The 12,449-nt window shown below is 39.5% G+C and overlaps 1 protein-coding gene across 10 annotated transcripts in view; it reads right to left on the reverse strand.

Annotated features, from left to right (window-relative positions):
- The window catches only part of UBR5 (ubiquitin protein ligase E3 component n-recognin 5), a 159,573-nt gene that overhangs the window by 91,512 nt on the left and 55,612 nt on the right, over positions 1-12,449 (reverse strand). For all 10 annotated transcript variants that reach the window (XM_034966445.3, XM_034966444.3, XM_034966443.3 and 7 more), the window contains exons 6-8: positions 2,233-2,422; positions 1,567-1,726; positions 727-876 (exon numbers count right to left, since the gene is read on the reverse strand). In XM_034966445.3, coding sequence (XP_034822336.1) covers positions 727-876; positions 1,567-1,726; positions 2,233-2,422 — 500 coding nt within the window. The remainder of the gene's footprint in view (positions 1-726; positions 877-1,566; positions 1,727-2,232; positions 2,423-12,449) is intronic.

The following is a 12,449-nucleotide window of genomic DNA, read 5'->3' on the forward strand; positions in this document are numbered from 1 at the left end:
GGGAGGCTGAGACAGGCGGATCACCTGAGGTCAGGAGTTCAAGACCAGCCTGGCTAACATGGTGAAACCCCGTCTCTACTAAAAATACAAAAATTAACTGGACATGGTGGCAGGCACCTGTAATTTCAGCTACTCAGGAGGCTGAGGCAGGAGAATCTCTTGAACCCAGGAGGTGGAGGCTGCAGTGAGCCGAGATCGTACTACTGCATTCCAGCCTGGGCAACAGAGTGAGACTTCATCTCCAAAAAAAAAAAAAAAAAAAAAAAAAAAGGCATTCTAATAAACTAAACATTTCTATTCATTTAATATTGGTCCTAAATCCATTCTAGTAAGTTTTTTCACATTTCATTATTTTATCTAACCAGGATTTAAAATAAACAGATCACTTATTTTAACCAAATAAACTAAGACTTGTTTTCTGAATGCTGCATGTCACTGTAAAGTAGAATTCTGCTTTTAGTTCAGAATCCATATTCCTAATTAAAAATACATTTAGGTGAAGTCATAGTCCTTGACATCAATTCCACAATGTAAATAAGATCAACTCTAAAATACTATTGTGGCTCTTCAAAATAAAAAATAATTAATTTTAATGCTAATGCATTCATAAAAAACTAATAATAACTGTAATATTAGAAGTTCAAATACGGTCAGTAGATTCTACCACTATCTTTCCATACAGCTAGCCTGTGACCAAAATAAATATATAAATAAATGCAAAATTACCTCGAGATGAGCCTAGCCTGGAAAGTGATGAACGACGAAAAGAAGGGTAACCAAAATAGCTAATGTCTTCAGAAAACATGGCATCCGCATCAATAATGACACTTGGGTGGGCAGAATGAATGTCGGCATCAAGGAGAGACATAAGATCCTCTATAAACAGAAACAAACATCACTGCAGCATACACACAAAGAGCAACTGTAGACTGCTGAAAGAGCTCTAAAAATTCACATACATTTAAAAACTAGGGAATGACATCGCCTGAGGAAAAACACAACAACCTACATTATTAACAAAGATTTTAAAGAACATCAAATGCATAAATGTCGCCTGAGCTACTTACTACATAATCACAAGAAAGATCACTCGTTAAGATACAACACTTGTGGCCGGACAGGGTGGCTCACACCTGTAATCCCAGCACTTTGGGAGGCCGAGGCAGGCGGATCACAAGGTCAGGATATCTAGACCATCCTGGCTAACATGGTGAAACCCCGTCTCTACTAAAATACAAAAAATTAGCCAGGCGTGGTGGCGGGCGCCTGTAGTCCCAGCTACTCGGGAAGCTGAGGCAGGAGAATGGCGTGAACACAGGAGGCAGAGCTTACAGTGAGCCGAGATCATGCCACTGCACTCCGGCCTGGGTAACAAAGCAAGGCTCCGTCTCAAAAAAGAAAAGAAAAAAATAAAAGAAACTTTACAATAAAATCAAGCAACTCTACAGTGAAAAATATCTACCACCTTGAAAAGAATATTCAGAAAAGTCTATTGTGCTTTAAATTCCATTCCCCAGTCGAAAGAGCACTCCAGAAATGAGAAAAACATGACGGTGATCCACCAACCTCCAGGCAAATAAGATTCGCTGGCTGTATCATCCCCATCATCTCCATCTTCATCATCCCGGCTAAGTAAATTATTTACAGCAAGGTTCACATCAAGATTTGTTCTCTGAAGTTCTCGAATAATGACACTTCTGGATTTGCCTTGTAAAACAACTTGGGCCTGAAATAAAAAATAAAAAGAAGTGCTATGGTAATTTTCTTTTGATTAAATTCTTTATCAAAATCAGCTTTCTAGGACAGGGTGTGGTGGCTCAAGCCTGTAATCCCAGCACTTCGGGAGGCCAAGGTGGGCGGATCACCTGAGGTCAGTAGTTCAAGACCAGCCTGGCTAACATGGCGAAACCCCGTCTCCACTAAAAATACAAAAATTAGCTGGGTGTGGTGGCGCACACCCATTAATTCCAGCTACTCAGGAGGCTGAGGCATGAGAATTGCTTGAACTCAGGGGACGGAGGTTGCAGTGAGCTGAGATCATGCCACTGCACTCCAGCCTGGGCAGCAGAGTGAGACTCCCTCTCAAAGAAAAAAAAAAAAGCTTTCTAGGATCAAAATAGGAAAACAGTTGTTTCAGAATTCATGATATGAGTCATGACTACAACCCACCATATTCAGTAAAACCTCACCTTGTCCTGTTGTCTGACATTAAGTGTTCTACGAGATCCATACCTGTGAAATCAGCTCCTCTGGAATGACAGATGCTGGAATAACTGGCTGGGGCTGACTGCCCAAAAGCCCAGACCCTCGATCCCGTCCTGTCCGAATAACTCGAGTCTGCCGGCGGGAATCTCGAGCTCCAGCTGACGACCTACCAGAGGATCCTCCACCACTTCCACCCACTCCAGAACTCCAGCGGCTTCTAAATATTGGAGAATTTATAAAATTAGCATTTTAAACAATCATTCTGATTGCTTGGTTTTCATTATTATTATTTTCAGCTAAGATAAAGTTATCTAATTGACATAACATGTTACATAGTGTTGTGACAAAAGAATAAGGTAATAGAACTGAGCTTTAAAATAATAATACTGTTTTTTAAAGAAATGGGGTCTTGCTATGTCACCCAGGCTGGAGAGCAGTGGTTATTCACAAGTACAAAGTACACTACAGCCCAGAACTCCTGGGCTGAAGTGATCCTCCTGCCTCAGCCTCCCTAGTAGCTGGGGATTATAGGCACGCACTACCATACCTGACAAGTGTCCCAATTTTTTTGTGTTTTTGAGATGAGGTCTTGCTATGTTGCCCAGGCTAGTCTCAAAAATCCCGGGCTCAATCTTCCTGTCTCAGCCTCCTGAGCGGCTAGGATTACAGGTGTGTACTACCATGCCCAATTCCAATTTTTTAATGCTTAAATATAACTTCACTTTTTATAAAGATAAACATCACACTTTTGGATCCTTAAAAAAACTTTTTTTTTTTTAACAGGGTCTCCCTCTGACGCCCAAGCTGGGGTTGCAGTAGCACGATGTCGGCTCACTGCAACCTCCGCCTCTGCCTCCTGAGTAGCTGGGATTACAGGTGAGGGCCACCATAGCCTGGCTAATTTTCATATTTTTAGTAGAGACGGGTTTTCACCATATTGGTCAGGCTAGTCTCGAACTCCCAACCTCAGGTGATCCACCCACCGTGGCCTCCCAAAGCGTTGGGAAAATAATTTTTTAAAGCCACCTATGTATTTCTAATCACAACTATAAAATGAACACATTGGTCAGGCATGGTGGCTCATGCCTGTAATCCCAGCACTTTGAGAGGCCAAGGCGGGTGGATCACGAGGTCAGGAGTTCAAGACTAGCCTGGCCAACATAGAGAAACCCCGTCTCTATTAAAAATACAAAAATTAGCTGGGCATGGTGCACGTGCCTGTAATCCCAGCTACTCGGGAGGTTGAGGATGAACTGCTTGAACCAGGACCCAGGAGGCAGAGGTAGCAGCGAGCCGAGATCGCGCCACTGCACTCCAGCCTGGGCAACAGAGCGAGACTCTGTCTCAAAAATAAATTAATTAATTAATTAAATGAAATAAAATGAACACATCTTGCCTTTGCATGAAAGACCTATCAGACTTAACTACCAACATTGTTACACAAAAAGTAAAATTCAGAGTTTAGAATTCAAAGTGCTTCACATGAAATAAACATTCATTTGCTGAGATAGTACTGCATTAATATGCAGCACTATCAACCACCTTGTCCAAGAGAAAGCTGCTATTTAAATAAGTTAATTTTTTCTTATGACAAAACAACTTAGAAAGGGCGTGACATCTACATCTTCTCTTACTGTCCAAACATGAACATCAAGAAGATTAAATCAAGTCATCTAGATAACCATGATTGCCTTCTGTACTTAATCACATCTTAAAGAAAATGGTCACACAAGTCACTTCAGCTTTTTAAATTAGGGCAGTGTCTTTTCTCTTCAAAATGAATCTAATAATTGGAGATCATTTGACCTAGAGAGAGGTATTTTACTCTCAGTTCCTACCGTACTCGCCTAAGGCTGAAACCTTCAAACTCCCAATGCAAACAGATTTCATTTCAATTTGATTTTCCAAACCATTTCCCCCCTTAAAAAGTTTGGAATACATTAACCAATAATGATTCTCAAATCAATATACATCAAATTTCCATGGTTTCTCCTCTCACTTGACTGGAAAGCCCAATCTCTGGCTAAATAAAAAACTTTAAATAGTTTCCTCAGTAAAATGAAAAAATAAACCTAGAAAAGCTGTTGTCATCCTTTTGACGAGCTTCTGTACTTGCTGATGCACATTACCAATTCGTGTTTATGCAGTATCTGTATCTATAGCCTAAGAACTGCCCAAGATAACTTTGGAGAAAAGCAATATAATGCATCCTCAAGGCTGCAGTATGAAACAGCATTTATTTCAGCTAGTAAATGTCATGTTTAAATAACTATTCATAGGCCAGATGAAAAACAAAGGGGCTTCATTAAAAGCACATTACATCAACAAAAAAAGGAAATTAAAAAAACAATCCAGGCTGGGCGTGGTAGCCCACACCTGTAATCCCAACACTTTGGAAGGCCCAAGAGGGAGGATCACCTGAGCCCAGAAGTTTGAAATCAGCCTAGGCAACATGGCAAGACCCCATCTCTACAAAAAATAAAAAAATTAGCCAGCCATGGTGGCACTCACGTGTAGTCCCAGCAGGGAGGCTGAAGTGGGAGGATGGCGTGAGCCCAGGAGGCGGAGGCTGCAGTGAGCCATGATTGTGCCACTGCACTCCAGCCTTGGCTACAGATCAAGACTCTGTCTCACAGAAAGAGACAAGAGGAGAGAAGGGGAGGGGAGAGGGGAGAGAGAAGAGCAAAGGGGGAAAGAGGACAGGAAGGGAGAGAGAGCGAAGTGGAGAGGAGAAGAAAGAAAAAAGAAAACAAGCCCCACTTAACAGTAGCGTCAAAAAAAAAATAAACTACTTAGGAATAAAACCTAAGACTTATACACTGAAAAGTAAAAAACACTGCTGAAAGAAATTTAAAGATGACACAGATAAGAAAAGTATCTTGGGTTCATGAATTGAAAGACCGAATATTGCTAAGAGGTCTACCCTATCCAAAGCATTCAACACAATCCCTATCAAAATCCCAATGGCTTTTCTTCTTTAACAAATAAAAAAATTGGCTGGGCATAGTGGCTCATGTCTGTAATCCCAGCACTTTGGGAAGCAAAGGCGGGAGGATCGCTGGAGGCCAAGGCGGGAGGATCACTTGAGCCCAGGAGTTCTGGAACAGCCCTGGCAACACAGTGAGACCTGTCTCTACAAAAAAAATCAAAACATTAGCCAGGCATGGTGGAATGTGTCAATGGTCTCAGCTATGCAGGAGACTGAGGCAGGCAGAAAGCTTGAGCCCAATAGGTCAAGGCTTCAGCGAGCCATCCATGTTTGTGCCACTGCACTCCAGCCTGGGTAACAGAGCAAAACCCTGTCTTAAAAACAAAACAAAACAAAAAAAGAATTAAAAAGTTTGTCCCTAAATATTCACATGGAATCTGAGGCAAGCCCAGACAGCCAAAACAGTTTGGAAAAAGAACAAAGTTGAAGGATTCACACTTCACAATTTCAAAGCATATAACAAAGCTGAAGTATTTAAAACAGTATGGGTATGGGCATAACGACAAAAAAGACCAATGAAACAAAATGGAACCCAGAAATAAACCCTCATATATATTGCCAAATTATCTTACACAGGTGCTAAGACCACTTAGAGGGAAAAAAAATAGTCTCTTCAACAAGTGGTGCTGGGAAAAGTGGATATCCACATGCAAAAGAATGAAGTTGAACCCTTATCTTACATTATATACAAAAATTAACTCAAACTGAATTAAAGACCTAAAACGATAAAACTCCTAGAAGGAAACATAAGGGAAAAGCTTCATGGACTTGGTGATTATTGCTTAGATATGATGCCAAAAAAACACAGGCAACAAAAGCAAAAATAAACAAACAGCACATCAAACTTTAAAACTTTGTGTATCAAAGGACACAATCAACAGACAACCTACAGAATGAGAGAAAATATTTGCAAATCATATATCTGATAAGAGGATAATATCCAGAATATATAAATAACTCCTACAACTCAACCAAAAAAAAATTAAATAGCCTAATTAAAAAATGGGCAAAGGACGTGAAATGACATTTCTCCAAACATGATATATAAATGGCCAACAAGCAAATGAAAAGATGTTTAACACCATTAATCATCAGAGAAATCCAAACCAAACTACAACAAGAGATTAACTAATGCTGATTAGGATGGCTACTATCAAGAAAAAAAAAATTACAAGTGTTGCAAGTATGTGTAGAAACTGGAACCCATGTGCACTGTTGGTGGGATTGTAAAATGGAACAACCACTTTTGGAAAACAATATGGAGATTCCTCAAAACATTAAAAGAACTACCATATGATTCAGCAATTGCACTTCTGGTATATATTCGAAAGAATTGAAACCAGGGTCTTAAAGAGATACTTGCAAACCCATGTTCAAAGCAGCATCATTCACAATTGCCAAGTGGTAGAAGCTACCCAAATGTCCAACAAAATGTGATACATACATACAACAGGATATTATTCAGCTTTTAAAAGGAAATCCTATCACATGCTACAACATGGATGAACTTTCAAAACATTATGATAACTGAAATAAGCCTGTCACCACAAAAAAAAAAAAAAAAAAAAACTCAGTGGTTCCACTTATGAGGCATCTTAAATAGACATTCACAGAAACAAAGTAGAATTGGTGGCTGCCAGGGACTAGAGGGAGAGAAAAAAAGAGCTGTTGTTATTTAACGGGTATAAAGTTCCAACTTCACAAGATGAAAAAGTTCTAGAAAGCTGTTTCACAACAACAGTGTGGACATACTTAACACTACTAAACTGTATATACTTAAAAAGGATTATAATGGTAAATTTTATGGTTTTACAATTAAATTTTAAATTCACTTAAAACTGAAGTTGTATTAAAGTACTACTCTAGAAAGTAGACATGTTTTCTTTTCAAGTTATATATTAAAACAATTATGCATCAGAAAACAACAAAGAACGAATGAAACACAAATAGGAATAAAATCAACTACTAATCAACTACTTGTGCGCCTACAGTCCCAGCTACTTAGAAGGCTGAGGCAGGAGGACTGCTTGAGCCCAGGAAGTTGAGGCTGTGGTGAGCTATCAACACACTACTGCACTACAGGCTGGGTGGCAGAGTGAGACTCTGTCTCTAAAATAAGTTTTTAAAATTGTTTTTAAAATTAAAAATCAACTATTGGCTGGGTGTGGTGGCTCACACCTATAATCCCAGCAATTTGGGAGGCTGAGATGGGCGGATCACTTGAGGTCAGGAGTTCGGGACCAGCCTAGCCTACCTGGTGAAACCCCAGCTCTACGAAAAATATAAAAATTAGCCAGGCTTGGTGGTGGGTGCCTGTAGTCTCAGCTACTTGGGGGGACTGAGGCAGGAGAATCACTTGAACCCAGGAGGCAGAGGTTGCAGTGAGCCAAGATCGCACCACTGCACTCCAGCCTGGGTGACAGAGTGAGACTCTGTCTCCAACAACAACAACAAAAATCAACTATTAAATCAGCACTTTTACTTCATAGTTTCCTATGAGTTTTAAAAACTAAGTCTTTCAGGAAAAACTATCTTCAGTCATTTTTTAAAACATTCAAGAGCTAAATATGTAAATTATTTCAATGTGAAAACAGGAAAAACCACATTAAAGAGCCTTAAAATGATATAATTGTAACGATATATACCAGTTTGCCTATGATAGTGCCAGTTTAAGCCTATTGGCTAAGCCTAACTATTAATTTCACTCAAAAACGTCCCTGTTCAGACAATAAATTATATGGCCATCATAGATTAAAGGGAAGACTCCATATTTTCACTAAGAAATCCATCACCATTTTTTTCCACAAGCAAGTACTATTACAAGCCTGATCAGAAATAGTATCCAAGTACACATCTGCTCCTGGGCAGACCTTACAAGCACCTCAAACTCATATCTCCATGAGAGGTAGATAAGCTACGTAAACAAGGGAAGCCAAGATAACAGGGAAGACAGGAGACTATCTGCCTATCTAAAAACACTCAAATTCTTTTCTATAAGCACTGCTGATTTAATCCATTACACCACCAGCAGCTGCCAGTTTACAATCTCTGCTACACAAGCCCTCCATTGAGTTTAAAGACAACCGTCAAAATATCTCTCCAGTTTCTCCATTCACCTGACTGTTACCATAGAGAATACAGGTATTCCCACTCTGGCCTGCTGTGTGCAGTGTTTTCTCCTATCAGAATCCAAACCACCTACCAGTCCCCGTACGCCAATCGCCATTAACATTCCTCTAACCAGCTCACTATCTATATAAAGATTAATGTGTTAAACTAAGCATATTCTAATAGAGGTCTATTGGTAGTCACAAAAGACAGTACTGGAATCAGTTGATTCCTTTTATCTATAATTACAGTGAGCAACATAATTTTTAATATTAAACTAACAAGTACTGGGAAAACCTGTTTCTACTTTCTGTGGTTTGCTTATCAAATTAATCCTACAATTTTGATCCCGTTATACAGTTCTCAAGGTACACAGAATGACTCAAAATGAACTAAGGATATCATACCTAGTATGGAATTAGTCCACAGCTTGCAAACTTAAAGCCCATGGGCCAAGTCTTGTCCATATAGGTAGCTGGTTTAAAATGTGTATTTATCATCAAAAACAAGGAAAAGTCTGAGAAACGGTCACAGTCAAGAGGAATCTAATGAGAAAGAGTGACTAAATATAATGTGGAATCCTGGATGGGATCTTAGAACAGAAAAAGGACATTATGAAAAACTAAGGAAATGTGAATAACCTATGGATGACTTTAGTATCACCATTCATTAATTGTAACACATGTACCATACTAACATTAGATTTTAATAATATTGGAAACTAGACATGGGGTACATGGGAACTCTCAGTATGATGTTTGAAATTTTGTCAATCTAAAACCATAGGCTGGGTTCACGCCTGTAATTCCAGAACTTTGAGAGACCAAGATGGGCAGATCTTGAGCTCAGGAGATCAAGACTAGCCTGGGCAACCTGTCAAAACCCAGTCTCCACAAAAAAATAATTAGCTGGGCATGGTGGTGCATGCCTGTAGTCCCAGCTACTTGAGAGGCTGAGGTAGGAGAATGGCTTGAGCCCAGGAGGCGGAGGCTGCAATAAGCCAAAATCATGCCACTGCATTCCAACCCGGGTGACAGAGCCAGATCCTGTCTCAAAAAAAAAAAAAAAAAAAAAAACCTATCCTAAAATAGTTTATTTTTAAAATGTACATAACATGTATGCACACACAAGTCTGAATGATGTGACTGTGTGTATGTGTATATTTATTTCCATGAAAATATCAATTAGTCCCAACATTTAAGATAAGAGATTATCACACAATCCAGATTTGCAGGTTTTCTTGGGACAAAATAAGGCAGGGAGGGACACAAGGATTTGAATTTGCCAACCATGGCCCTGTATTCTCCTATAGACAAAACCAGTTTACCAGCAGCCTCCTTGAAAAATGGGGCCTGCTACAAACTGTCTTACCCACCTGAAGGGGGCCTTCAACTATTTGCAAGTAAAATTATACATTTCAATTCACGTACTATTAGCTCAGATTAAACCCTAAAGGAATATGGTAGCTCAAATCAATGAAAAGCAGCTTATACCTATCATCTATTGTTCAACGGTCACAGAATAGGAACTTTCGATACAGGTCCATTTTCACCTCACTATTTATTAAACAAAAATAAACTCCCTTCTCTACCCCAAATAAATCTGGTGCTCTTACCCTTAAGCTGGTTTAAAATGAGTTAAAAAAAAATACCTAGGAGATTTTTGAAATACCTTGCAGGATAAACTTGAAGTAATTACTAAAGAAAGAAAACAGTAGCAGCTAGAAATCTTTAGCACACAAATCTGACAATTAGCAAAATCTTCTAAGGAAAAAAACATTAAATGGACCAGTATGTATTCCTAAAAATAATCAGTCAAAATAAATGATCAATTCTCAATTATCCATGCTGGCCGGGCATAGTGGCTCATGCCTGTTACCTCAGCACTCTGGGAAGTTGGGGCAGGCAGACTGTTCGAGGTCAGGAGTTCAAGACCAGCCTGGGCAACATGGCAAAACCCTGCTCTACCAAAAATACAAAAATTAGCAGGGTGTGGTGGGGCATGCCTGTAGTCCTAGCTATTTGGGAGGCTGAGGTGGGAGGAACACTTGAGGCTGCGAAGTCAAGGCTGCAGTGGGTCAAGATCACATGACTGCAATCCAGCCTGGGCAACAGAGGGAGATCCTGTCTCTCAAAAAAAAAAAAAAAAAATCCACGCTAAAAAACTGTACCAATAATCCCAAACTCTTTAAAAATGTGGCTCTCAAAGAGACTATTCACTTCCTGATCCAGGACAACTCCCAGCAGCAAAAGTGAGCAGGCCTAGACTCTGCAGGACAGGAGTGAGGACCAAGGTCTCTGGGGACAGTCTCTTTCATATTGCATTGTATTTGGTAAATCTGTGGTTTAAAGACTCCCCTTTGAGGACTCAAGATTTGCCTGTCCTAGATTCCCCAATACATGTTATAAATTGCAAGCTTCTCTAAAGTTAATTGTAATTAACACAGAAATTGAAAAACAAAAAAAAAAAGAGCAATGTACAAATCAAGGAAACACATTTACCATAAAGGAAAATATGTGTGACTGTAAAAAAAAAATTTGATTTACAAAATAACTTAATCACAATTTCACCTTCAACAAACTGCAAAGATTTTTCATACAGCCCAAGAGAAACAATCAGAATTTAACTGCTTATACTTTGTAAACATCTGCAAACTCAAATATAAGTAAACAAATCACTGGCATCAAGTTGGTCAGGAGGCACTATGACATTTTACAGTATTGCAATCATGGACCTAATGCTTAAAGAACGCTTACACAGTCTGTTCTGGCAGAGAGAACAGAGGCACAAAGAGGGGTTTACGGGGAGTGTAAGAAATGGGTAAGGGGACTCAGAAAACTAAGGATTCTGTCTGCATTTTAAAGTCTTAAAATTAGCCCTAATCTTCTTCAGAGTAGGTCTACAGAGGTTTTATTCAAACATTATTATATTTGTTGTATATTTTTATTAACAAAGTCACAAAATTCTACCATTCTACTTTAGTCATTCTGTCATACATTCTATTATAATTGGTTATTTCCAAGTTTTAAGAGGATTTAAGCCTAAGACAATTTGAGCAACATAATAAGAGAAATGGGTTATAAACTGGAGAATAAAACAAATATCCATGAGACTATAATGATGTAAATAACATAAGAGAAAAAGAAATAAATAGAATAAAAAATAAGGCCAGGCGTGGTGGCTGACAACTGTAATCCTAGCACTTTGGGAGGCTAAGGCAGGGAGATCACTTGAGGTCAGGAGTTCAAGACCAGCCTGGCCAACATGGTGAAACCCTGTCTCTACTAAAAATACAAAACTTAGCCAAGCGTGGTGGTGGGCGCCTGTAATTACAGCTACTCAGAAGTCTGAGGCACGAGAATCACTTGAACCCAGAAGCAGAGGTTGCAGTGAGCTGAGATCATGCCACTGCACTCCAGCCTGGGCGACAGAGGGAGACTCTGTCTCAAATTAGATAGATAAATAAATAAATAATGGGCCGGGTGCAGTGGCTCAGGCCTGTAATCCTAGCACTTTGGGAGGCCGAGGCGGGTGGATCACGAGGTCAGGAGATCGAGACCGTCCTGGCCAACATGGCAAAACCCTGTCTCTACTAAAAATACAAAAAAATTACTGGGCATGTTGGTGAGCACCTGTAGTCCCAGCTACTCGAGAGGCTGAGGCAGGAGAATGGCATGAACCCAGGAGGCGGAGCTTGCAGTGAGCCGAGATCGCGCCACTGCACTCCAGCCTGGGTGACAGAGTGAGACTCCGTCTCAAAAAAAATAAATAAATAATAAAAAAAAGTAAACAAATAAAGAAATGGGGTAGAGGAGGGAAAGTTCTTCCTTACAGTTGAATTCCAATTAATAAATGTAAAAGAAATGATAATTTTTTTTAAAAAATCACCATTTGGCCAACACCACAGTAACAACTGATTCAGACAAAAAAAGAATCATCAATAAATGCTAAACTCAGTGAGCAAAAGTATGATGAGGAAGAGGATATTTGCAGAGTCACAAAGTATCTCCCCACAAAATGCATATTAATGAAAAATGGGAAAATAGTAACTTTATAGTGGAGAAACAGGTGAACACCATCTTAACTAATCACAGGACACCTCCTTTCCAGTAATAAAACAACAGTAACATCACATGCCACCTGATAT

The sequence above is a fragment of the Pan paniscus genome, chromosome 7, assembly GCF_029289425.2.
Source record: "Pan paniscus chromosome 7, NHGRI_mPanPan1-v2.0_pri, whole genome shotgun sequence".
Classification (NCBI taxonomy): domain Eukaryota; kingdom Metazoa; phylum Chordata; class Mammalia; order Primates; family Hominidae; genus Pan; species Pan paniscus.